Source organism: Bufo gargarizans, chromosome 1, assembly GCF_014858855.1.
Source record: "Bufo gargarizans isolate SCDJY-AF-19 chromosome 1, ASM1485885v1, whole genome shotgun sequence".
Classification (NCBI taxonomy): domain Eukaryota; kingdom Metazoa; phylum Chordata; class Amphibia; order Anura; family Bufonidae; genus Bufo; species Bufo gargarizans.
The window spans coordinates 488,514,945-488,540,875 of record NC_058080.1 but is presented as its reverse complement, the minus strand read 5'-3'; the positions used below and the strand labels follow the sequence as shown (position 1 = coordinate 488,540,875).

Genomic DNA, 25,931 nt, shown 5'->3' with positions numbered 1-25,931 from the left:
CAACGGGGCCGGAGCGGTAGTCCGGGGGCACGTGTGCACTAGCGACAGCACAGATTCAACAGGCTGTTCACCCACCGGAAAAGCCTGCCAGACTTCCTTGCCGCTAGTGTGAAAGTAGCCTAAGCCAATGGTGCCTGATCAGTTTTGTTTTCTGTAACTAAAAACACGTATCAGGCGCCCATTGACCTACAATGATTTTTATGCCTGATCAGGTTTGTTACGTTTTGATTTAATAAAACCAGATCCGGCTGAAACTGAGCCACCAGGATGTAAGTCACAAAGCTAGAGGGCCATAATCTCGAGATGCGTGAGCTAGTGCATGCGCAGTGTCGGCATAGTGTTCCTTCCCTGTGCTGGCATCACCCTCAGGGAACAAACTGCGCATGCGCTAGCTCGCACATCGCGAGATTACGGCGCTCTAGCTTTGTTACGTCGTGGAGCAAGGAGATTCGGAGGATGCGGGGCGGTGCTGGGCTCCTTCACAGTGGGCGTGGCTGGCCTCAGAGTCAGAACGCTGGACTCATCTCTGAAGGATGGAGGAGACAGGCCTTATCTAAGGTTCATTTCCATATATATATAAAATCGTTTTTTTTACACAATAAAAGCACACAGAGCTATAGGGACTGGACATTGCAGATGTGCTAGCGGCGATCTAGCAACCCATGTCCTCAGCTCTATACCCAAAATCCAGGTGACAGATTCCCTTTAAATATTACAATCATTAGGAAAAATAAAATGGCCACCATTCTAGTAGTCCACACAAAACCTATCCTAATAACACAGGAGGACAAGTTAAAGAGCTTTGCCACCTTCCTCTCTTACTTGTCAGAGATTATAATCCTGAATAGAGTTTAATATGATCTTTCAGATGAATCTTTGTAGAAATGGAGTTCATTAGGAGACATGAAGTACAGAGAGGATAGTGGGGGTGTAGATAATGAGCAGCAGCTCTTGTATGCAGTCTGCATTACCACAGTCTGTCCTCTCTGTACTTCAGGTCTCCTCATGATCTCCATTCCTACAGAAATTCAGCTGAAGATCTTATCTGTATTCAGGATCATAATCCCTGACAAGCAGAGCAGAGAGGAGGGGAGGATGAGGCAGCTCTTTACCTCAGTGTTGCAAAGTAAGGCTACTTTCACACCTGCGTTATGTGCGGATCAGTCTGGTATCTGCACAGACGGATCCGCACCTATAAATGCAAATGATGGTAGCCGTTCAGTACGGACCCGTCTGCATACACTTAGTCAAAAAAGACTAAAAGTCTAAGTGCAAGTGAAACGGATTCGTCCTGACTTTCAATGTAAAGTCAATGGGGGGCGGATCCGTTTACAATTGCACCAATATTGTGTGTCAATGTAAACTGATCCGTCGCCATTGACTTACATTGTAAGTCAGGATGGATCCGTTTAGCTCTGCACAGCCAGGCAGCGTTTTTGTGTCCGCCTCCAGAGCGGAATGGAGGCGGAACGGAGACAAACTGATGCATTCTGACTGGATCCGCATCCATTCAGAATGCATTGGGGCTAAACTGATCCGTTTGGGCGGCTTGTGAGAGCCCTGAAACAGATCTCACAGGCGGACCCAGAAACGGCAGGGTGAAAGTAGCCTAACTTGTCATGCTGTGTGATTAGGACAGGTTTTGTGTGTACTAATAGGACGGTCGCCATTTTATTCCTCCTAATGATTGCTCCCTAGACAAAACGAGCGATTATAACTAATTAAAAGGTATTTGGGAATATATTTTATAATAAAGAAATATTTACGTATTTTAATTTTTTTAATTCCCAGATTAGCCCTTTAAGGAAACCTTAATATTTTAAGTAAATTTGAGAATGAATCTCACAAACAATTACCAATATTACAGCTAAATACTAGCAGTGCCTTCACATGCTGCAGATTTTGTGGCAGAAATTTCCGCAACTGAAAATCAGTTCCATTCGTTTAAAAAGGCAGCAAGAACATGGATTTCGGCAAGCCTCAGTCACTGAATTTTCTACCACAAAATCTGCAGTGTGTGAAGTCACCCTGAAGGTACAGGTCTGTGGTAGTAGAACATATAGAAAATGGTTAGTACTCGTGTGCCTCAGCTATTCAGGTAACCAAGTAAAATTATCATTTAGCCAGTTAGAACACTTTGCCGTGGTAAAGATGTCCAAGCAGCATTCTCCCCTCTCCGCAATCACAAGACATTTATGTAAGGTACCGCAGAGTTTGTGGTCATTACTACACAGCTCCATCCATTGTGTAACAGCTAAATCGGTGAGGGTGCGGGCCATTAGACGTTTGACTATCAGATACTAATTGATTAGATTTTTTTAAAGAATTCTGCCGCAATGTATCACATTTTGGGCCCTGCCCCTCCCCACCAGGGCCCTCTCTTCCTTTTCAGCAAGTCCGAAAAAAAAAAAAAAAAAGCTGCTTGCATCAAATTGGCCACTTTTTTTTTAAATCAAAGTCAGGACACAGACATATTAGTAAATGTGGGTCACTTAAGGGGTTGTGCAGCCAGAACATGAGACCTATCCTAAGGATAGATCATCAATATCTGATAGGTTGGGTCCGACTCCCGGCACCCCTGTCGATCAGCTGTGAGCGCTACTTCCTTTTCAAGATTACACTGTACCTCATCTCAGAAGCACACTGTAATTACAAGTGCTTGTTCCATTCATTTGAATGAAGCGTGTACTCATAATTGCACTGCGCCGCTGCCGCGAGCGAGACGACGCATAGTGCAATAAAAAGGAAGGAGTGCTAGTATGCAGCCCCGCCTCCTCTTCCAACAGCTTATCGGCAGGGGTACCAAGTCCCCGCTGATCTGATATCAATGGCCTATCCTAAGGAGCGAGCGTCACCTCCTCTCCAAACTGCTGATTTGCAGGGACATTAGGAGTCAGACCCCCACTGAGCATAGGTCATCAATATGTACTGCCTGCACAACCCCTTTACGTTCACAAGGGTTAGGTATCATAATAAGGCCTCTTTGAAATGGTGGTATGCGGCATCATTATTTTTAAGCCAAACCAAGGGTAGTTTCAAAATAAATTAAAAAAAAGGTATAAATTGTCTCATTTTTTCTTCTCTTTTTACGCTTCTTGTTTTGGCTTACAAATACTGCCCAAAGTACTGCCAACTTAAAGTGGCCTCAAGTTATGTTTAAGCCTTTGGCATATCTAACGTGGATATTTTTTAAAGAATCTGTAGCAAAAACCCAAGGATTAAACTCAGCGCAGAGTCTGTCTGCCCTGCTAAAGAACATGTTGTAGATTTTAAAATCTGAAGCCGCTTGGAAGTGGTATAAAACAATTCACTTGCATTAACTGTGACATGTTTGATTGAGTCTGTCAGGATTTAGGCTTCAAATTTGTGGCCTAAACAGTTCCCACTTAACTTTCCTCCCTATATAACCTCATGCAAGGTAAGGACAGTGCGCCCCTCCTCTAAGGTCTAAGAAAGAAAATACTAAAAGTAAACAGTTTACATCAGTGTCCAGGCTTCTGTCACTGACTTCATCAAAATACTGGCCACATTTTTTTGTCCAGTAAAATGACGGACTCCCGAATCAAGACTTGATGCAGAGTGCCGAATGGAGGACAGAGGGAGCTTCATCCCTCTAACTGCTTAGATGCTGCCTTTGCTATTGACCTTAGAATCTGGGGGGTTAAACTGCTGGGATCTGAGTTAACTCCAATCCTAGCAGTTAGTAAGAGCCACGAAGCTGCTGTATAATACAGCTGGCAACTGCAAACGATGGCGCAGGTAGGTCCAGTGCCTGAGGCCGGGCCATCACCATGATGTACTACTATCGCACAAAGCACTCTATGATAAAATAGTACATCACAGAGCCGGACAAAAAACATCTACTGGGAAATTGCTCATTGAAAGAAAATTTAATAGGTTACTAATAAAATAAAAATAAATTTTGAAGTAAAGTAATTCCCTAACCTATCTAGATTTGAGAAGCATGATCCAAACTAAGTACAGCTAAGGCTACTTTCACACTGGTGTTTTGGCTTTCGGTTTGAGATCCGTTCAGGGGTCTCACAAGCGGTCCAAAACGGATCAGTTTTGCCCTAATGCATTCTGAATGGAAAAGGATCCGCTCAGAATGCATCAGTTTGCCTCCGTTCCGTCTCCATTCCGCTTCGGGGGGCGGACACCAAAACGCTGCTTGCAGCGAAACTGAGCTAAACGGATCCGTTCTGACACACAATGTAAGTCAATTGGGACGGATCCGTTATTTTAAGACACAATCTGGCACAATAGAAAACGGATCCGTCCTCCATTGACTTTCAATGTTGTTCAAGACGGATCTGTTTTGGCCATGTTAAAGATAATACAAACGGATCTGTTCTGAACGGGTGGAGATGGTTGTATTACTTGAACGGATCGGTCTGTGCCGCTCAACAGACACCAATTACACACTGATCCTTTTAAGATAGATCATCAATATAAGGCCCGATGCACACAAACATATGTGTTTTGTGGTCCGCAAACCATACTGGCCACGTGCATGCTGCCATTTTTTTCCACCTCCTGTAGACAGAAGTGTTGAACTTAACCTCTTAAGGACATAGGGCGTACAGGTACGCCCTTGTGCCCTGGTACTTAAGGACACAGGGCGTACATGTACGCCCTGTGTATTTCTGATCACTGCCGTGCGGCTGGCAGTGATCGGAACCCGGTGCCTGCTCAAATCATTGAGCAGGCACCTAGGCTAAATGCGCGGGGGGGTCCCGTGACCCCCCCATGTCGGCGATCGCGGCAAACCGCAGGTCAATTCAGACCTGCGGTTTGCTGCGATTTCTGCAGTTTCTGATCCCCGCGGTCCCTGACCGCGGGGATCAGAAACTTTAGGATTCCAAAAATGTTCCTGCATCCCTCCCCCCTGCACCCCTAAGTTATTTGAGCACGGTGGGAGGTGCAGGGGGAGGGTTGCGGGCGGTGCGGGCGGTGCGGGAGGCGGGCGGTGCGGTAGGCGGGATCGCGATCCCCCGCCCGCCTCCCCTTGAATAATCGTTGGTTTCTAGTGGGTATACCAGGGTGCCAGCACATTGCTGGCACCCTGGTATAAACGGCTGACATCTGTGCTGCGATGTCAGCCATTTAACCCTTTCCATACCGCGGTCCGTACGGACCGCTGTATGGAAAAGGTTAACAGCGCAGGGAGCTCCCTCCCTCTCCCATCGGGGGGCTGCTGTGCCTTTGCAGCCCCCCGAATGGAGAGGGAGAGAGCTCCCAGGCAGCCCCCCCAGAGCCCCGTCCTTACCCTTCCCCGTCTGCGCAGTTCTGACCATAACTGAGCAGACGGGGAAGGTTCCCATGGCAACAGGACGCCTCTCAGGCGTCCTGCTGTCCATGGTGCTGAACAGATCTGTGCTGAAAGGCATAGATCTGTTCAGACAAAGTGTAAAATACAGTAAAGTACTATATATTGTACTGTACTGTATTATACAGACATCAGACCCACTGGATCTTCAAGAACCAAGTGGGTCTGGGTCAAAAAGAAAGTGAAAAAAAGTGAAAATAAAGTAAAAATCAAAAAACACATTTATCACTGATTAAAAATAAAAAAAATTAAATTCCCTACACATGTTTGGTATCGCCGCGTCCGTAACGACCTGATCTATAAAACGGTCATGTTACTTTACCCAAACGGTGAACGCCATAAAAATAAAAAATTAAAAACTATGATGAAATTGAAATTTTGCCCACCTTACTTCCCAAAAAAGTTAATAAAAGTGATCAAAAAAGTTGTATGTACTCCAAAATTGTAACAATCAAACCGTCATCTCATCCCGCAAAAATCATACCCTACCCAAGATAATCGCCCCAAAACTGAAAAAACTATGGCTCTTAGACTATGGAAACACTAAAACATGATTTTTTTTGTTTCAAAAATGAAATCATTGTGTAAAACTTACATAAATAAAAAAAAGTATACATATTAGGTATCGCCGCGTCCGTATCGACCGGCTCTATAAAAATATCACATGATCTAACCCCTCAGGTGACCACCGTAAAAAAAAAAAAAAAAAAAACGGTGTAAAAAAAGCAATTTTTTGTCATCTTACTTCACAAAAAGTGTAACAGCAAGCGATCAAAAAGTCATATGCACCCCAAAATAGTGCCAATAAAACCGTAATCTCATCCCGCAAAAAATGAGACCCTACTTGAGATAATCGCCCAAAAACTGAAAAAACTATGGCTCTTAGACTATGGAGACACTAAAACTTTTTTTTGTTTTAAAAATTAATTCATTGTGTAAAACTTACATAAATAAAAAAAATTGTATACATATTAGGTATCGCCGCATGCGTGACAACCTGCTCTATAAAATTACCACATGATCTAACCGGTCAGATGAATGTTGTAAATAACAAAAAAAAAAACGGTGCCAAAAAAGCTATTTCTTGTTACCTTGCCGCACAAAAAGTGTAATATAGAGCAACCAAAAATCATATGTACCCTAAACTAGTACCAACAAAACTGCCACCTTATCCCGTAGTTTCTAAAATGGGGTCACTTTTTTGGAGTTTCTACTCTAGGGGTGCATCAGGGGGGCTTCAAATGGGACATGGTGTCAATAAAACCAGTCCAGCAAAATCTGCCTTCCAAAAAACGTATGGCATTCCTTTCCTTCTGCGCCCTGCCGTGTGCCCGTACAGCAGTTTACGACCACATATGGGGTGTTTCTGTAAACTACAGAATCAGGGCCATAAATAATGAGTTTTGTTTTGCTGTTAACCCTTGCTTTGTAACTGGAAAAAAAATATTAAAATGGAAAATCTGCCAAAAAAGTGAAATTTTGAAATTGTATCTCTATTTTCCATTAAATCTTGTGCAACACCTAAAGGGTTAACAAACTTTGTAAAATCAGTTTTGAATACCTTGAGGGGTGTAGTTTCTTAGATGGGGTCACTTTTATGGAGTTTCTACTCTAGGGTTGCATCAGGGGGCTTCAAATGGGACATGGTGTAAAAAAAACAGTCCAGCAAAATCTGCCTTCCAAAAACCGTATGGCATTCCTTTCCTTCTGCGCCCTGCCGTGTGCCCGTACAGCAGTTTACGACCACATATGGGGTGTTTCTGTAAACTACAGAATCAGGGCCATAAATAATGAGTTTTGTTTTGCTGTTAACCCTTGCTTTGTAACTGGAAAAAAAATATTAAAATGGAAAATCTGCCAAAAAAGTGAAATTTTGAAATTGTATCTCTATTTTCCATTAAATCTTGTGCAACACCTAAAGGGTTAACAAACTTTGTAAAATCAGTTTTGAATACCTTGAGGGGTGTAGTTTCTTAGATGGGGGTCACTTTTATGGAGTTTCTACTCTAGGGTTGCATCAGGGGGGCTTCAAATGGGACATGGTGTCAAAAAAACAGTCCAGCAAAACCTGCCTTCCAAAAACCAAACGGCGCACCTTTCACTCTACGCCCCGCTGTGTGGCCGTACAGTAGTTTACGGCCACATATTGGGTGTTTCTGTAAACGGCAGAGTCAGGGCAATAAAGATACAGTCTTGTTTGGCTGTTAACCCTTGCTTTTTTAGTGGAAAAAAATTGGTTAAAATGGAAAATTAGGCAAAAAAATGAAATTCTCAAATTTCATCCCCATTTGCCAATAACTCTTGTGCAACACCTAAAGGGTTAATGAAGTTTGTAAAATCAGTTTTGAATACCTTGAGGGGTGTAGTTTCTTAGATGGGGTCACTTTTATGGAGTTTCTACTCTAGGGGTGCATCAGGGGGCTTCAAATGGGACATGGTGTCAAAAAAACAGTCCAGCAAAACCTGCCTTCCAAAAACCATATGGCGCACCTTTCACTCTACGCCCCGCTGTGTGGCCGTACAGTAGTTTACGGCCACATATAGGGTGTTTCTGTAAACGGCAGAGTCAGGGCAATAAAGATACAGTCTTGTTTGGCTGTTAACCCTTGCTTTGTTAGTGGAAAAAATGGGTTAAAATGGAAAATTAGCCAAAAAAATGAAATTCTCAAATTTCATCCCCATTTGCCAATAACTCTTGTGCAACACCTAAAGGGTTAACGAAGTTTGTAAAATCAGTTTTGAATACCTTGAGGGGTGTAGTTTATAGAATGGGGGCATTTTTGGGTGGTTTCTATTATGTAAGCCTCGCAAAGTGACTTCAGAGCTGTAGTGGTCCCTAAAAATTTGGTTTTTGTAAATTTCCGAAAAATTTCAAGATTTGCTTCTAAACTTCTAAGCCTTGTAACATCCCCAAAAAATAAAATATCATTCCCAAAATAATTCAAACATGAAGTAGACATATGGGGAATGTAAAGGCATCACAATTTTTAGGGGTATTACTATGTATTACAAAAGTAGAGAAACTGAAACTTTGAAATTTACAAATTTTTCCAAATTTTTGTTAAATTAGGTATTTTTTGGTGCAAAAAAAATATTTTTTTTACTTCATTTTACCAGTGTCATGAAGTACAATATGTGACAAAAAAACAATCTCAGAACGGCCTGGATAAGTCAAAGCGTTTTAAAGTTATCAGCACTTAAAGTGACTCTGGTCAGATTTGCAAAAAATGGCCTGGTCCTAAGGTGTAAAAAGGCTGTGTCCTTAAGGGGTTAAAGATCCACCAAATTTATCAAATCTGTATTGGAACAAATTATGGCAACACAGATTCCTGGAAAATTGACTTTTCATATTCCCCTTGTGATAAATCTTACCCTAAGGCCCTAATTATGAAGGGCAACATGTGCTACACCGCCCTTGAGGGGCCCTGCGCTGTCAGAGCAGGCATTTAATTTGGCAAGACCTAGTCATAAATTAAATGCCCCAAACTAAAATCTACCCCAGTTTGTTTCAGTCATTATTTATGCCAGCTCTCACCACGTCCACAGGAAACCGGTAAGGGCAGCATAAAAAAAAAAAAAAGTCACTTGCAACTAAATCTAGTCATTTTTGAAAATGTTGCCAAACTGGGTTTTTGGACTTTTTGACATGAAATCCAAGGAGTAGGAGCATGATAAATCTGCCCCTAAGTGGACAGACAGCCAAGACAATAATTTTCTATCATAGCCTAATTTTTTTCTACTAAAGTCTGAGAGAGATTTTACTGCCATATCCCGAGATTATCTGGCTCCTACAGTGTTGTGTCCTTGCTACGTGGCTTCACAACAGTGTCCTGATACCTTTGATTGGCAGAAATAAGGATATGACCCATCTAATCTTTGACTATAGAGAGTACCTAAGGCATGAATGTGTAGGTACAATGATTTGCAGTCTAAATAGCACAGTATTATATCCAGACTGGAAACGATGGGAGACGTCCTGGAAGAGACTAAAACTATGTTCTCCCTCCTAGTCTCTAGGCCTTGTTTTCTGGAAGTACATTACTGATGACTTCCCTCGGCATAGGTCATCGATATCTGATCAGTGGGGTCTGACTCTCAGCACCTCGATGATCAGCTGCTTGAAGAGGCAGTGGCGCTGCAGTGATCACCAGGCTTCTTCCTGAGCTAGTCAAGTCACGTTCATTGGTCACAGCCTATGTGCAGCACAGTCCCATTGAAGTGAATGGGCCTGGGCCGCTATACAATGTACAGAGCTGTGAGAAGCCTGTGAGAACAGCTGATGGGTGGCAGCCTTGGGATCAGATATTGATCACCCAGGTCAGAGGATAGATCATTAATATTGTACTCTCGGAAAAACCCTCATCTGAATATGAACACACAAGCTGCATAAGAACGGGGTCATACTTGTGTTATCATTTACAGCTTCCTGACGAATCCTAACATTTTACCGGTTAAAAGGAAGTATTTTTTTTTTTTTTTTACAAAGATGACAGAATCTGTGATGGAGTGTCACATAATAATAGAGAGCTAGTCAGCATGCCAAGTTAGGCCTGTTTCACACTTGAGTTGTTTTCCAGTATGGAAATCCAGCAGAGGATCTCAATATCGGAAGAAAAACGTTTCCGTTTAGTCCTCATGCATTCTGAATGGAAAGAGATCTGTTCAGGATGCAGCAGGGTGTCTTCTGTACCGTTTTGTGACCGGACACACAACCACTGCAGACTGCAGTTTTGTGTCCGGTCATAAAAACTAAAAAAAACAGAACCATCACTGAAAAAACAATGTAAGTCAATGGTGACGGATGCATTTTTTTTTTTTGGAGCCTAAAAAACGGATCCGTCAACCATTGAATTTCAATGTATTTACTGACGGATCAGTTTTCATTTCACACAACCGCATCCTGATGTGCAAAATCCTCTGTCGGATCTCAATACCGGAATTAACAACGCAAGTGTGAACGTAGACTTAAAAAGGGCATTCCCATCGCTAGTTATTTCCAGCAGTCCCCAAGCGGTGAATGGAGAGGTGGCCGTGCATGCTCAGTGAGATCTCCTTCACTTCGGGGGGCTCACTCTGGAGACCGGCGAGAGGCCCACTGCTATCTGACAATGATGGCATATCCTAGCGACATGCCGTCAGTGTCTGTGATGGGTGTAACCCTTTAATAACGAACACTAAGGGCTCATGCACACAACAGTATGGCTTTTTCAGTGTTTTGCGGTCCGTTTTTTAAGGATCCGTTGTGCTTCCGTTTTATCATATGCCATATACAGTATACAGTAATTACATAGAAAAAAATTGGGCTGGGCATAACCTTTTCAATAGATGGTTCAGCAAAAACAGAACGGATATGGAAGACATACGGATGCATTTCCATATGTGTTCTGTTTTTTTGCGGACCCATTGACTTGAATGGAGCCAAGCACCGTGATTTTCGGACAAGAATAGGACATGTTCTATCTTTTCACGGTACGGAAATACTGAAACACTTCAGTTTTTTTAGCTGAACCATTGAAATGAATGAATGGTTCAGTATATGTACCGCATACTAAACTAAAAAAACGGCCAGTATACTGAACGCAAAATACTGTCGTGTCCATGAGCCCTAAAACAGAGAAAAAAGCCTGCATGAGACCACGCCTCTTATAACAAAGTATATTCCTTATTCGATAATATTAGGAACACAGATAAAAGCATTTAAAGGGAACCTGTCACCGGGATTTTGGGTATAGAGCTGAGGACATGGGTTGCTAGATGGCCGCTAGCACATCCGCAATACCCAGTCACCATAGCTCTGTGTGCTTTTATTGTGTATAAAAACCGATTTGATACATATGCAAATTAACCTGAGATGAGTCCTGTCCCTGACTCATCTCACGTACAGGACTCATCTCTGGTTAATTTGCATATGTATCAAATAGTTTTTTTTACCCAATAAAAGCACACAGAGCTATACCCAAAATCCCGGTGACAGGATCCCTTTAATATTGATGACCTACCCTGTAAGAAGGGAAGGTGCTTGCTGCTGCACGTGCCTTCTCTTCATACAGCTGATCTGCAGGGGTGCCGGGTGTTGGACCCTAACCGATCTGATATTGAAAGCCTGGAGAACCCCTTCAATACAAGGCACTTTCTAATGTACTGTGATTGTCCATATTACCTCCTTTGCTGGCTTAATTCATTTCTCCATCACATTATCCACTGCTCGTTTCCATGGTTACAGACCACCCTGCATTCTAGTAACGGTGGCTGTGCTTGCACATTATAGGAAAAAGCACCAGCCTATATGCGCCCCCACGGTTCCCGCCACCAGAGAGGCCAGTGCCTTTTCCTATGTGTTAGCACGACCACAGCTGCTGGATTGCAGGGTTGTCGTAACCATGGAAACGAGCAGTGTATAATGTGATAGAAAAATGAATCCAGCCAGCAAAGGAGGCAATATGGACAATCACAATCCATTAGTAAGTGCCTCGTATTAACTTTCTCTACATGATCAATGCCAGTTGCTGAAGTGAGACAGCCCCTCTAAGGTAACATGCACAGGGCACTATAGTTTATGCCGATTTTCCAAGTGCATTTCTTAGCTTTTCCGCCTCAGCTACACTTGTTACTTGCAGGTTTTGACTTGGATTTGCCCCAGATCTCACCCAATAATTTGCAAAGAGTGAAATCTGCTTTTAAAATCCACATCACAAATCAATTTTAGCATGGAAACTTTCTGCACCATGGGCGTGTACATGAGATTTCGAAAATCGGATCTACTCAGCTGGTACTATATCACACTGCAGATTTTCCTCGCGAAAACCTGTGCATAATACGCACCGCGTGCGTGTGGCCTGACCGGTACGGCTCCTGACAGTTTAGGCTATAGGAGGTCCACTATAGAAGAGGGTAAGTTCTGCAGATACACCAGGCAGAAGGGTGCCATGTCTGACTACACTGCCTCTGCTTCTACACATTCCCTTGAAGTGCCCAGTCCATGCCACGGGCATAACACAAGTTGGGGACACACCAGGAGTCAGATTGTGATCTGAGCATGTTTAATGTGGCAGCGTATAACAAGGACATGATTTCATTACAGATGCTTCACTCCACAGCCAGGCCATGAAAGCGATGCATTAGCAGAGCATGCTCAGCTCCATTTTGATATTCATCCTCACTTAACGGCGCTTCCTTGCAGACCATCCATCTTTAATGCACACATGTATGTTACACACCAGCCCGGATCAATAGATCGGCCGCCGCATACAAAGCACTCCTAGATACACATCCTGGGGGTCCTCTACGTACAAAATACTGCACAATACAGCCACTGTGGCATCATACGCTTGGCATTGTGACACATCCTATATGAGCCAAGCACAACATTTCTTTCCTGGAGGTGCCATCTAAAACCACCCACAGTAAACTGGATGTCCGTATGTCTGTATACCAATAAGGGTCTATGGGATACATGAATCTGGATGGATGATGATGATCAGCCTCCACATCACACACAGGGCTGATGATCAGGGAAGCAGTTACCTTCCAGGATGGAGAGATGGATGGGGTGTGACTGTGTACACATCAGGCCTATGCCCAGCACTGACAGGGGGGCGTACTGTACATGTGGGCTGATGAATGGACACCCATGAGGCACACTCACCCAGCAGCAGCAGCTTCAGCTCCCGGCGGGCGTCCCTCTTGTCTCGGCGAAGCTGCCTCTCGATCTCGTCGTTGATCCTTCGAGCTTCCTTGGCCTCCTCGCTGAGGCAGCACGCCATGATGGACTCCAGAGTCATGTCTCCTGACTGCTGGTGGTGCTGGATAGAGACAGACCCCCACCCTGCAAGTCACAGCTTCTTCTCCTCGGATAAAAGGGAGGGGGGGAGACGGGCAGCTCTGGTGCCCCCGGTAACCGGCGGATCTGATGGCACCCTGAAGTGGGTGGGTGTTTGCTGCCGTTGCCCGTGCGCAGGGGGACACCTAACACCCGATCTGCTGTCACTCGCCCGCTCCAACTCCGCCTCCTCTCAGAACCATGCACCAAACAACATGGTGACATCCATGGGAAGGAGAGCGCTAGATCTCGGCAGACGTGCAGCGGGGCTGGTCCCGGCTCCCAGTGAGGCGCAAACCTGCTGCGGATGTTGGGAAGTACCCGGTAGTGAGGGAGCTAACAGCTTGCGCCCTTCCCCCTCTCACACATTATTTTCCTTCCTCCCGATCCTCTAGTCGCTTCACGTTGAGCGAGTTCGGTTTATTCCTGGGAAAATGCCCCTTTCATGCCCGCACACTGCCAGTGTATTGTCGGTGGCATTCACTGTGTCTGTCTCCAATCATTTCCCCTGCCAGCCTTTTCAATGGCTCTGCTCCCCGGGCGTGGTAAGGCAGAATATGGCGGACCTTCTCCCAGCGAACAGGAATAGACAGTTAGACAGGAGCGCAAATCCCAGGGAATATCACACGGCGACGGGTCTCACTCACTGTGCACGACTCTCACTGTCCCCCCTGCATCCTGTGGGCTTTGTGCCTGCCATGTCCTCCGCCGTGCCGTCTACTTCATACAAAGAGCGAGGTTTTTCGCTTTCGCCTAGTCCATGCATGTAATTCTATTACAACCAATTCACTGTTGGATCATATGACGTTGAGAAAGCGGGGAGGAGAAAGCTGCAAGTCAAGGGGAGGAAAAGAATCACTTCTGCTGCATTACAAGCCCTGCTCTCAGCATTATTAAGGAGACCTTTAGTCATTTTACTGGGTGCTGTCTCCTCAAAGTGCCGGCATGTTGGCGGGAAAATGCACCTCCTTATCTGTGACAGGATTTTCAGGAGGTTTAGCTATGTCATTTAGGCATACGTTCAGTATGGGTTGTGGGTCATTGGGAGTACACATTCCTCACAAGGTGACACCACAGGTAAAGCAGTTTCTGTACACATGTTCAAGGGGGGGAAATTATCTAAGTGAGGAGAGATAATCACATAAAATGTGCCCTGACAGTGCTTTCTGACTGAAAGGAAGAAGACCTTTCCTATAGAATTAGGGCAGCAAGTGACAAGTGTATTCTATCAGAGAACGTCTGAGGTAAAATGTCAGGGAAAAAGGTGAAAGCATAAGTGGTTGTATTACCTTTTTACTATACACTACTCGCAAAAATGGATATTTGGCTTTTGGGTGAAATTTACGGAAAACGTAAAAAGTTCACGCTACAGTGATAGTGTATTATGAAAGTAGGGCATTTAAGTAGAAGCATTCAATGGTGATTTCCACATCTGAAACAATTTATTGAAACAAAAGCCAACAACAGTGGTGGGTATACCCCCTCAAATATGTCAATGTCTCAAAAATTCTCATAGGGCCTTGAGCATCAATTACAGCTTGACAACGACGTCTCATGCTGTTCACAAGTCAACTTATTGTCTGCTGAGGCATGGCTTCCTACTCTTCTTGAAGGGTGGCCCTCAAGTCATGGAGGTTCTGGGGCTACAGAGTAACGAGTGTCTCTATACGGCGATTGGGATTCAGGTCTGGAGAAAGTGCAGGCCACTCCATTTGAGGTGCCCCAGTTTCCAGAAGCCGTTCCCTAATGATGCGACCTCGAATCACGAAATGTATTGGGCGATTCATGGCTCAAACACCTGTTGTGAATTTTGCTGTTAAAGGGATTCTGTCACCTCGTTTTAGCCTATAGTGATGCGGACATGCACGGCTAGATCGCCGCTAGCATGTCCGTAATATACCTGTCCTATAGCGCTGTGTCCTTTTATTGTGTTTAAAAAATGATTTTAGAGGTATGTAAATGAGCCTGGTAAGGAGCCCAAGGGGCTTTACTAACCTTCTTGAAGCCCAGCCACACCCTCCTGTGAAGGAGCCCAGCACTGTCTGTGTCCTCGGAATCTCCTCCTTGCTCACATGCGCAGTTTCTTCCCTGAGGCTGATGCCAGCACAGGGAAGGAACACTATGCCAACACAGCGCATGCGCGAGCTCGTGGCGATCTAACTGTGAGCAAGGAGGAGATTCGGAGGACACAGATGGTGCTGGGCTCCAAGAAGGTTAGTAAAGCCCCTTGGGCTACTTACCAGGCTCATTTACATATCTCTAAAATCATTTTTTAAACACAATAAAAGGACAAAGCGCTATGGGATAGGTATATTGCGGACATGCTAGCGGCGATCTAGCCATGCATGTCCGTTTTACTATAGGCTAAAACGAGGTGACAGATTCCCTTTAAGCTTCTTGTTAGAGAACAGCAAGATGTGCAAAAAGTACTGAGACACTGAACAGTTAAACATATGCATTCAAAAGTTTAGAGAAGGTCACATTAAATTCACCTGTAAAGGTTAGAGTGCATTTTAGTTTCATCCTGAAATTTCACCCACAAGCCAAATATCCCTAACTTTTTGGGAGTAGTGCACCTTTGTGTCATTTATGTTTTTTGTATTTTATATTTATTTTTTTAATGTGTAGCTCATAGTAGATTAAAAATAACAAAGGAGTTATACTTATTTCCTGAAACCCCAGGGCTACCATTCTGGGGCTGCTTCAGTCAACTCGACACACAGGAAAGGGCTATTCAGCCAATTACTGGCTGAGGTAGGGCACCGCTACTATCAGTGACTAAGTGGGCTTTTTCTGAATATAAAGCTGAGAGCATGAAATGGAAAAGAGTGGGAACCATAGCAGAGTCAGAATGGCAGCAGCAGAGAATTGGTGAGGTGTTTTTGTTTTTATAACCCACCATGAACCACACATAAAATGTAATATTGCTGGACAACCCAACTCCTTTTCCAACATTAAAGGGGTTGTCTCACTTCAATCAATGACATTTATCACGTAGACAAAGATAATACTGTTACGCTTCGGTGTGGGAGGGAAGCACCACACCGAGCATAGGAGGGAAGGGGGGCAGGGAATCAGGCCTGGAAACTAGGGAAGGAAAATGGACACCTCCTAGTGAAAATCCTGACTGACTACCAGTATGCATAGACCCCAAAGGTAGGTGAGTTCATATGCAGGAATACCTAGAGTCCTATCAAGCGCTATAGGACCCTGGTACTAATGGCAGGGACGAGACTACCTGTTCCTACAAAAGGAAGGACGAAAAGGAGTCTCTTTCAGGCCTAATACAAACAATAGGGAAATGCAACACAGAACCCAAACAAAAGTGAAGACTTAACTTCAAAGGAGCAATGGAAGCACCAGGAACTAAGCCGAGATCCAACCACAATCTATCCAAAGGTCCAAACAGAATCTACAAACCGCACAGCATTGTGGGAGAAGCAACTATAAATCGAAAAGGTTAAATTACCCTAATAGCCACACCTGGGGAAAGACGGTGTGGCAAGCACCCAAAACAGCACAGACGTCATTTGATCCAAACAGAAAACATGTCAGATCAAACCACTTGTTGCCAGTCTCACAATCTCCTGCCACTTGTTGCGGGAACGTCTGTTCAAGATGAAAAGCTACAGGATTAATCATGGCAGTGATCTTATATGGACCACTAAATCTTGAACCCAACTTCCAAGAAGATACCTTCAACTTAATGTTTCTTGTGGACAGCCACACAGAATCACCGACTCTTAGGTCTGGACATTTTATACGTTTCCTGTCAGCCACACATTTATACTTGTTGCCCATATTCATCAAGTTATCTTGAATTTTCTGCCATATAGATGACAATGATGACGAAAAACGTTCCACCTCAGGGATACCAGAAGTATCTGAACCAGAAAATGTGCCAAACTGTGGGTGAAACCCATATGCCCCAAAAAACAACGACTTCGCTATCTACGATTTATTTATGGCAAACTCTGCCAAAGACAAAAAAAACGAAGACCATACAAAACATCTCAAGTAAGTCTCCAGACTCTGACTAGTGCTCTCCTTCTGTCCGTTCAACTGAGGATGAAAAGCCGAAGAAAAGGACAGTTGTACCCCCAGTCGAGTACATAACGCTTTCCAGAATCTGGAGTCCCACAATCCGAGACCACGTCAGAGGGAATGCCATGGAGTTTCACAATGTTGTCAACCTCAGACCAAAGTCATAAAGACATTTTAGGGTGAGTGGTTCGCCTCCTTGCCGCAACAGCCGTTCGCATGCAAGGAGCCATTCCGATGCTGTATGGTGAAATCGTGTTGTTGGAGAGCTAGACTCCAACGCAGGAGTTTGTCATTCTCCCCGGAGACACGATTCAACCAGTGCAAGGGATTGTGATCAGTGATCACTGTAAACTTCTGGGCGTACAGGTACGGCTGGAGTTTTCCCAAGGCCCAAACTATGGCTAGGCACTCTTTCTCGATGGTGGCATAGGCCACCTCCCGGGGTAGTAACTTCCTGCTCAGGTATAGGACAGGATGCTCCTCCCCGGCCTGATCTACTTGGCTCAGCATGCTTCAGTGCCTGTAAGGCCTGCTCACAGTCTGGTGGGGTCCACGCCACCAACTTCGGCAATTTCTTCTTTCTCTGGAAATGCACCGGCGCTAGCACAATGAATATAACTGACGCTGCGGTACCGCAACGGTATCGCCACCGTTGGGAATCAAATAAATGATGTGTATAGTATGTATATAAAAGGTACTGCACGACGTATACCCCCTTGGTTTTCCCTGCCTCTCGGCACTACAAAGATCAGCAGTGTATATATACAGAAGCTCGCAGATTTTAGAATACCTTATCTTGGGTTTTTGTCTGCGAGGGCTGTTTCTCCTGCGTCTTTCTTGATTTTCTGGATCTTCTTTTTTTTCCCTTATTCTATAGTGCCGTTCGGGATGGGGAAAGGTATAGGGGGCTGGACCCTAGTAGTTATTAAAATATTTTACAGTTAATAGTACGTAGACTTCAGAGCTTGCCCCGGCCGGTGGCAAAGCTCGCTGTTTGAAAAAACCGCTTTCTCGCGCTCGCATGGAGCGCTGCGTGACGTCACGGCAGAAGCTACGGTAGGCTAGGAGGACCAGAGTTTCTCCAACGCATTTCGATTAGTTCGCTAATCTTCGTCAGGGATGCTGCTACTTGTACCTGATGCTACTTTTAAAGGTCCGTATCTCCTCCCTTCCTTAACCCCTTCATTCCTGGCATTCTAGTTTATTGAAAGGCGAATAATTCTATCTCTGAGTTTAGTCCAGAGGGTACCAGAGTGTTTAAATTAAATATCCACCTGCTTTCTGTTCTAGACATTTTTTTGATATAGGAGTATAAATATAGGGCGGCTCACTACGACCCAAAGAATGGAATAAGGTGCTCTATCCGAACGGAGCGTACCCAACGCTTGTATGTAAGGAGTTTTTAGGATAAGTAAAGGGATGGCACTCTAGTCATAGGTACTGCATAAAAAAGAATATTTTATTAGTGGGCTGGTATATGCCAGCTGTTGGAAAAAAGATATATAACTAGTAAAAGATACCGTTCTCCTAGAAGTATAAAATATGGACAATATAATATCAATTCACAGATTGTGGACTAAAAAGCAATAATGCATAAAACAGTAACAATGCATAAAAAGGAGTAGATTGCTGACATAAGTATGTGGCTCGTCTCCGTCAACTACTACGTGTATAAGTAGTGATGGATCCTAGGCAAAAAATGGCGTTCTCCTTTGAAGTAAAAAAATGTAGAACAGTAGAATAATAGTGTATACAGTACATACAATATATTAATGGTAGTATGAAAGGTGAGGTAGTATAAATCACATCTTGTCATATAAGGAACAAATATAGATGAGAGGTGGGGGCCCCCTTTTTTTTGAGGGAATTAGTGTCCGATCTGAATTTGCCCCCTTTGTTTCAGATGGGTATGAAGTTTCACCTCCGGTTGGTGATAATTTGTTTCCACAGTTGTCTCACAATAATGTTATGATAGAGTACTGCTGTTTTTAGCAGGTACGTTACCCTCCTGTAGATGAGATGTGGGTTGGTGAGCGGCTCCTGGCGGGCGAGTGGCGTCCACGTGTGTTCTTCCCGCTCAAAGACTTACTTCCTGCTTGCGGAGCTGTATGCTCGGCCCGTCTACTGCTGCGGCTGTGCGTGACTTATGGTGACGTCACCTGCGCTTACTGACTCTCCCGCTCAATTTTCATCGGCGTTACACGTGCTGTCCGATGGCGGGAATAAGAGGCTGCGGTTTTTTTCAAAAGTTAGGCGTGCTCCGGAGCTGTTGGAAGTTCGGATCCTTTTAATTTTAGCTAGCTTGGTATGGGTATGGCTACCTCAAGTTACCCCATACGCGTTTCGGAGCTCACTGCTCCATCAGTGGGAATGGGTAGCCTATTTTCTTTATCCTATATATGTGGTCTTGATTGGATCAATTAAGGTTCTGGGGGCGTGGTTATAGACCTCAATTAACGGTGTTAAGTGACATTAGTCCTGGAATTGTAAGTAGAATGGATGAGGTTCAGATGGAACAATGTGATACTTATGAGGAGACGGACAGGATACGGTCATATTGTGTCTCAATATTTCATTCATAATATTTGTAATTTAAGAATAAGAATAAAACAGAACGGAATAAAAATAGGATAAAAATAAAACGGAATAAAATTCATAAAATCTGTATAGTTCTGTGTGTGTCAATACATTTTCATATACATCTGGATATACATATATATCATCAATTTATCGGGAAGTCCATACGTTATAATAAGAAAGTGAAAGATGAATATAAATATAAAAATAAAAATAAGAACACTAGGTTGAGAATGTTCTCGACAATGTGGGATATATTATACTGGAGATAGATTATCAAGCAGTGTGGTTCCCTAGTTCCATATGTGTATAAAGAGGGGGATTGGGGATCTAGGGGTTCTTTAATAGGATGATTATTGTTTTTTGTTTTGTTTTTGTTGGGGAGACTTCTATCTGTATTGTGATATGTAACTGAGTTGTCACTTCAAATTAGAGGAGGATGTTGAGAGAGGAATAAGGGGGAGGAGCCCTCCCGGGAGGAGGGGTCGGAATGCTGGTAGACAGCCTGACTACGACTCCTGATCCCAGAGGGGGCACCCCACCCACATGTTCTATCTGTGGTATAGGTTAATATTCATAGAAACCCGAATATTTCCATTTCCGCGTTGAGTCCTTTTGGGATCATTGTGTTGAACTCGAATATTTTTCTAGACTCTGATCTGGACATTGCCGCTATATGGTTGCCTCCTCTCCATTGGCGTGTAATTTTAATTAAAGCTGCATAAGTGAGTGATGATGGGTCGCAGTTGTGTTTTTCTTTGTAATGTCTGGAAACAGAGTGTAACTCGTAACCTTTTTTGATGTTCGATATGTGCTCTGCTATTCTTGTTTTAAGGAGTCTTTTTGTGCGTCCAATGTATTGCTTGGAACAGGGACATTGCAGGACATAAATCACATTGCTGGAGTGGCATGAAAGATGTTCTCGAATATGATGTTCATGTGTGCTATTGGTTGCCTTTACGGTGGTTGTTTTTTTCGGAAAGTTTGTGATCTTACAACTGTAGCATTTTCCACATCTGAAGAAACCTTGCAATGTTAGCCAGCTTGGGTTGGGTTTAGTTGTTATCTTTTTTATTGTTGGTGCTACTTTAAGGCCGAGATTTGGGGCTCTAGTATATGTGATCTGCGGTTTGTCTGGTAGTAGTTGACCGATGATTTTGTCTCTCAGGATGTGATGCCAATGTTTCTGGATGCTCGTTTCTAGTTTCTTGTAGTGGGTATTGTATGGTAAGATGATTCGTGGGGTTTCTTCTTTTGTAGTCATGTTTGCTGTGGTTTGGTCAAAGAATGTTGTTCTTTCCATCGCCCTTACTTTATCTAGTGATTTATCTATTATTGTCTTTGGATAATTTTTGACTAGAAATTGCATCTTCAAACTCTCTGCTTCTATTTCGAATTGGCTGTCTAGTGTACAATTCCTCTTAAGTCTTCTGAATTGACTTGTCGGAATATTAAGTAGCCAGCTAGGGAGGTGACAACTTGAATGTAATATAAAATTGTTCTTCATCACTGGCTTTTGATAAGTGCAGCAGTGTATTTTATTGTCTGTTATTTGGATCAATAAATCGAGGAATTCTACTTGTGTTTCACTTATTTTTTTACTTCAAAGGAGAACGCCATTTTTTGCCTAGGATCCATCACTACTTATACACGTAGTAGTTGACGGAGACGAGCCACATACTTATGTCAGCAATCTACTCCTTTTTATGCATTGTTACTGTTTTATGCATTATTGCTTTTTAGTCCACAATCTGTGAATTGATATTATATTGTTCATATTTTATACTTCTAGGAGAACGGTATCTTTTACTAGTTATATATCTTTTTTCCAACAGCTGGCATATACCAGCCCACTAATAAAATATTCTTTTTTATGCAGTACCTATGACTAGAGTGCCATCCCTTTACTTATCCTAAAAATTTTTTGATATAGTCTCCTCCCCTTGTGTCTTTTTTAACCATTTCTATTCCGCAAACGATGGTGCCGCTATAATTTCCCCCATGTTTTTCTTTGTAGTGTCTAGAGAGTGGGTGACCCTCATATTTTCTTCCTATATTATAGATGTGTTCCCCTATTCTTTTGCTTATTGTTCTTTTTGTGCGTTTAGATATGTTTTTTTTTGCACGGGCATGTTATGGCATAACATAACAAAACTCTAAAGAAAGACCCCACAGAAGGGTTTAAAAAGGAATTAAGTGAACTGGTCAAGAAGGGGAGAACAGAAACCATTTTGAATACAAAAGAGGCCGAATACATAGAGACAAAACAACCAAGAATTGCCGCATTCTATCGCAACCCAAAGATACATAAAAGTATAACAGATCCCCCGGGAAGACCAATAGTATCAGGGGTGGAATGCCTGACAAGCAATCTATCTGAATATATAGACTGCTTTCTACAACCATGTGTAGAGCTACTACCAACACACTTGAAGGACACTCAACACATCCTGAACATCCTAAATCAGGTGAAATGGGAACCAAATTACATCCTAGGAACCTTGGATGTCAAATCCCTTCGTCGAAAACAAGAAAGGATGTGATGCAGTAAAAATGTGTCTACACAATCAGGGAATACTCGCAGACAAACAAATCAACTACATCGGCGAGTGCATCATGTTCATCCTAGAACGCAATTATTTTTTATTCGAGGACAAGTTTTATATGCAGCAGTGGGGCACCGCGATGGGGACGAGATTCGCACCGGGGTTCGCAAATATATATGTAGGCCAGTGGGAACATCAGGTCATATGTCCCCACGGCCAGCTCCGGTCGAATCTCGTCCTATGGAAACGTTTCATTGACGATATTATATTCATATGGGCGGGAGAAAAAGAAGAATTAAATTCATTTCTCAATAAAATAAACAAGAATGAATACCATTTGGAATTTACACCAATGTTCAGTACCAATACAATTAATTTTCTGGACCTCACCATCTACATAGAGGACGGCAACATACACACCAGGACATATAACAAACCAACAGATGCAAATAGCTTTATCTCCCGTGAGAGTTGTCACCTTCCACAGTGGCTGGAAAATATTCCAAAAGGGCAATTCATGAGAATCAAACGTAATTGTACAAAGGAAGACGAATATCAAGTAGAGGCAGACAAAATACAGAAAAAATTCGAAGAGAGAGGATACAACAAGGAAAAACTATCCATACAGAAAGAACTAGTAGGAAAACTCGACAGACAGGAGCTAATCAATAAAAAGAAGAAGAAAATAGATAATAATACAAAAATGGAAGTATTTGAAATGCCACCCATCATCACACAGTTCAACAGTCAAACAGGAATATTAAGGAGAATCATCAAAAAACATTGGGAAACCCTGAAGGAGGACAAAATAATAGGAGACCAAATCCCCAAAAAACCCAAATTCATCTACAGAAAAGCAAAAAATGTGGGAAGTATAGTAGCCCCCACAAATAAATGCCTGAGTAAGAAAAATCACAACCATACAACAATTGTAAACTCAGGACAGAAACCGCAGGGAGGTTTCTTCCCATGCGGTCATTGTGGTGTCTGTAGGAAATTAAAAATAAACAGAAAACTGCATACATACATGGAAATAAAAAATGAATGGACAGGGGACACAGAAACGTACAAAATAAAAGATCACATGACCTGTAGAAGCCAGGACGCAATATATGCCATAACATGCCCATGCAAAAAAACATATATAGGACGCACAAAAAGAACAATAAGCAAAAGAATAGGGGAACACATCTATAATATAGGAAGAAAATATGAGGGTCACCCACTCTCTAGACACTACAAAGAAAAACATGGGGGAAATTATAGCGGCACCATCGTTTGCGGAATAGAAATGGTTAAAAAAGACACAAGGGGAGGAGACTATATCAAAAAAATGTCTAGAACAGAAAGCAGGTGGATATTTAATTTAAACACTCTGGTACCCTCTGGACTAAACTCAGAGATAGAATTATTCGCCTTTCAATAAACTAGAATGCCAGGAATGAAGGGGTTAAGGAAGGGAGGAGATACGGACCTTAAAAAGTAGCATCAGGTACCAGTAGCAGCATCCCTGACGAAGATTAGCGAACTAATCGAAACGCGTTGGAGAAACTCTGGTCCTCCTAGCCTACCGTAGCTTCTGCCGTGACGTCACGCAGCGCTCCATGCGAGCGCGAGAAAGCGGTTTTTTCAAACAGCGAGCTTTGCCACCGGCCGGGGCAAGCTCTGAAGTCTACGTACTATTAACTAAAAAATATTTTAATAACTACTAGGGTCCAGCCCCCTATACCTTTCCCCATCCCGAACGGCACTATAGAATAAGGAAAAAAAAGAAGATCCAGAAAATCAAGAAAGACGCAGGAGAAACAGCCCTCGCAGACGAAAATCCAAGATAAGGTATTCTAAAATCTGCGAGCTTCTGTATATATACACTGCTTATCTTTGTAATTTCTTCTTTCTGGTGAGGTTGGTCAGAGGTTTGGCCAGGGTGCAGTAACCCTGGACAAATTTCCGGTAATATCCTGCCGTCCCCAGGAAAGATTGTACCTGCTTCTTGGTTGGGTGGGGGGGGCAGTGGGTGATGGCCTCTATTTTACCCGTGTCAGGGCTTCTCGCTCCCCACCCTATGTCCCAGGTACTGGACTTCTGTCATTCCTAGCTGACACTTGCTCGGTTTGACAGTCAGCCGAGCCCTCCGCAGGCTATCCAGCACACACGGCAGGCGCACTAGGTGTTCCTCCCAGGCGTTGCTGAATACCGCTATGTCGTCTAAGTAGGCGACAGCGAACTCCTCCTGTCCCTCCAGGAGTCCGTTCACCAGCCTCTGAAACGTGGCAGGGGAGTTCTTCATCCCGAATGGCATCACAGTGGATTCATACAGGCCAAAGGGGGTGATGAAGGCCGAAAGTTCCCAAGCCTCCAGCGTTAGGGGAATCTGCCAGTATCCCCGGTTGAGATCCATGATTGTCAGATAGCTGGCGCTGGCCAGTCTATCTAGCAAGTCATCAATCCTGGGCATGGGGTATGCGTCAGAGACGGTAATGGCATTAAGTTTCCTGTATTCTACACAGAACCGGGTTGACTTAACTTTTTTAGGGTCCAGAACCATCGGGGAGGCCCAGGCACTGCAGGATTTCTGGATAACTCCCAATCCCAGCATCTACTCAATTTCCTTTTTCATGTCAAGACCACTGCCTGATTGGGGGATGTGTGCCTGTGTCCACGTGGTGGGTCGTGAGGTGGGTCTTCCCTGGCTTGCCGGAGAAGGTGCTAGCATAATTCGCCAGCACCTCCCGGAGCTGGCTTCTCAGAGTAGGTGAAAGATCAGGGTTGATACTCCACCCAGCCCCGGCCTCCCTAGTGTCCTCAAGCAGGTTCCATAGAGGTTCCACTCCTCCCCCTCAGGCATGCTACGTACTGCCAGGACATGTGCTGGCCGTTCATGGTGTCTTTTTAGAATGTTTACATGGAAGGTTTTGTGTCCCCTCTTCCCCACGTCAACCACATAGTGGATCCTGTCCTTACACTGTACTATGGGGTAGGGGCCCTCCCATGCAGCCTGAAGTTTGTTTTGTCTCAGGGGAAGCAGCACATACACCTGGTCCCCCTCCTCGTAGGTCCTTTCCCTGGCATGGTGATCGTACCAGCGTTTCTGGGTACGTTGCCTCTGTGCCATGTTCTCTGCCACCTGTTTGACCAGGGACTCCATCTTAGCCCTGAATCGCAGCACATAGTCAACCACAGATTTGTCAGGGCTGACACTTGGGCCTTCCCAGGACTCCCTAATGAGGTCCAGGGGGCCCCTTTCCCGTCTCCCGTACAGGAGTTCAAAAGGTGAGAAACCTGTGGACTCCTGTAGCACCTCCCGGTAGGCAAAAAGCAAGGGGGGCAGATATCGTTCCCAGTCCCTACCCTGGGACTCCACAAATGTGTGCAGCATTTGTTTCAGGGTCCCGTTGAATCGCTCACACAGGCCATTGGTCTGCAGATAATATGGACTGGACACAATATGCTCCACCTGTATTTTTCTACAAAGGCCCTGCATAAGGTCAGACATGAACTGTGGGCCTTGGTCGGCCAGGAAGCCGACGCATGTGAAGATCCCCAGCAGGGCATCCGCGACTTTGTCTGCCCGGGTGGAGGACAATGCCACTGCCTCGGGGTATTGAGTGGCATA

At 43.9% G+C, this 25,931-nt stretch overlaps 1 protein-coding gene across 1 annotated transcript in view; it reads right to left on the bottom strand.

Annotated features, from left to right (window-relative positions):
* Positions 1-13,924, bottom strand: part of LOC122923107 (guanine nucleotide-binding protein G(q) subunit alpha) — a 137,075-nt gene extending 123,151 nt beyond the window's left edge. Inside the window, exon 1 of the mRNA XM_044273836.1 lies at positions 12,975-13,924. Coding sequence (XP_044129771.1) covers positions 12,975-13,110 — 136 coding nt within the window. The 5' untranslated portion in view covers positions 13,111-13,924. The remainder of the gene's footprint in view (positions 1-12,974) is intronic.
* Positions 13,925-25,931: the final 12,007 nt, after the last annotated feature.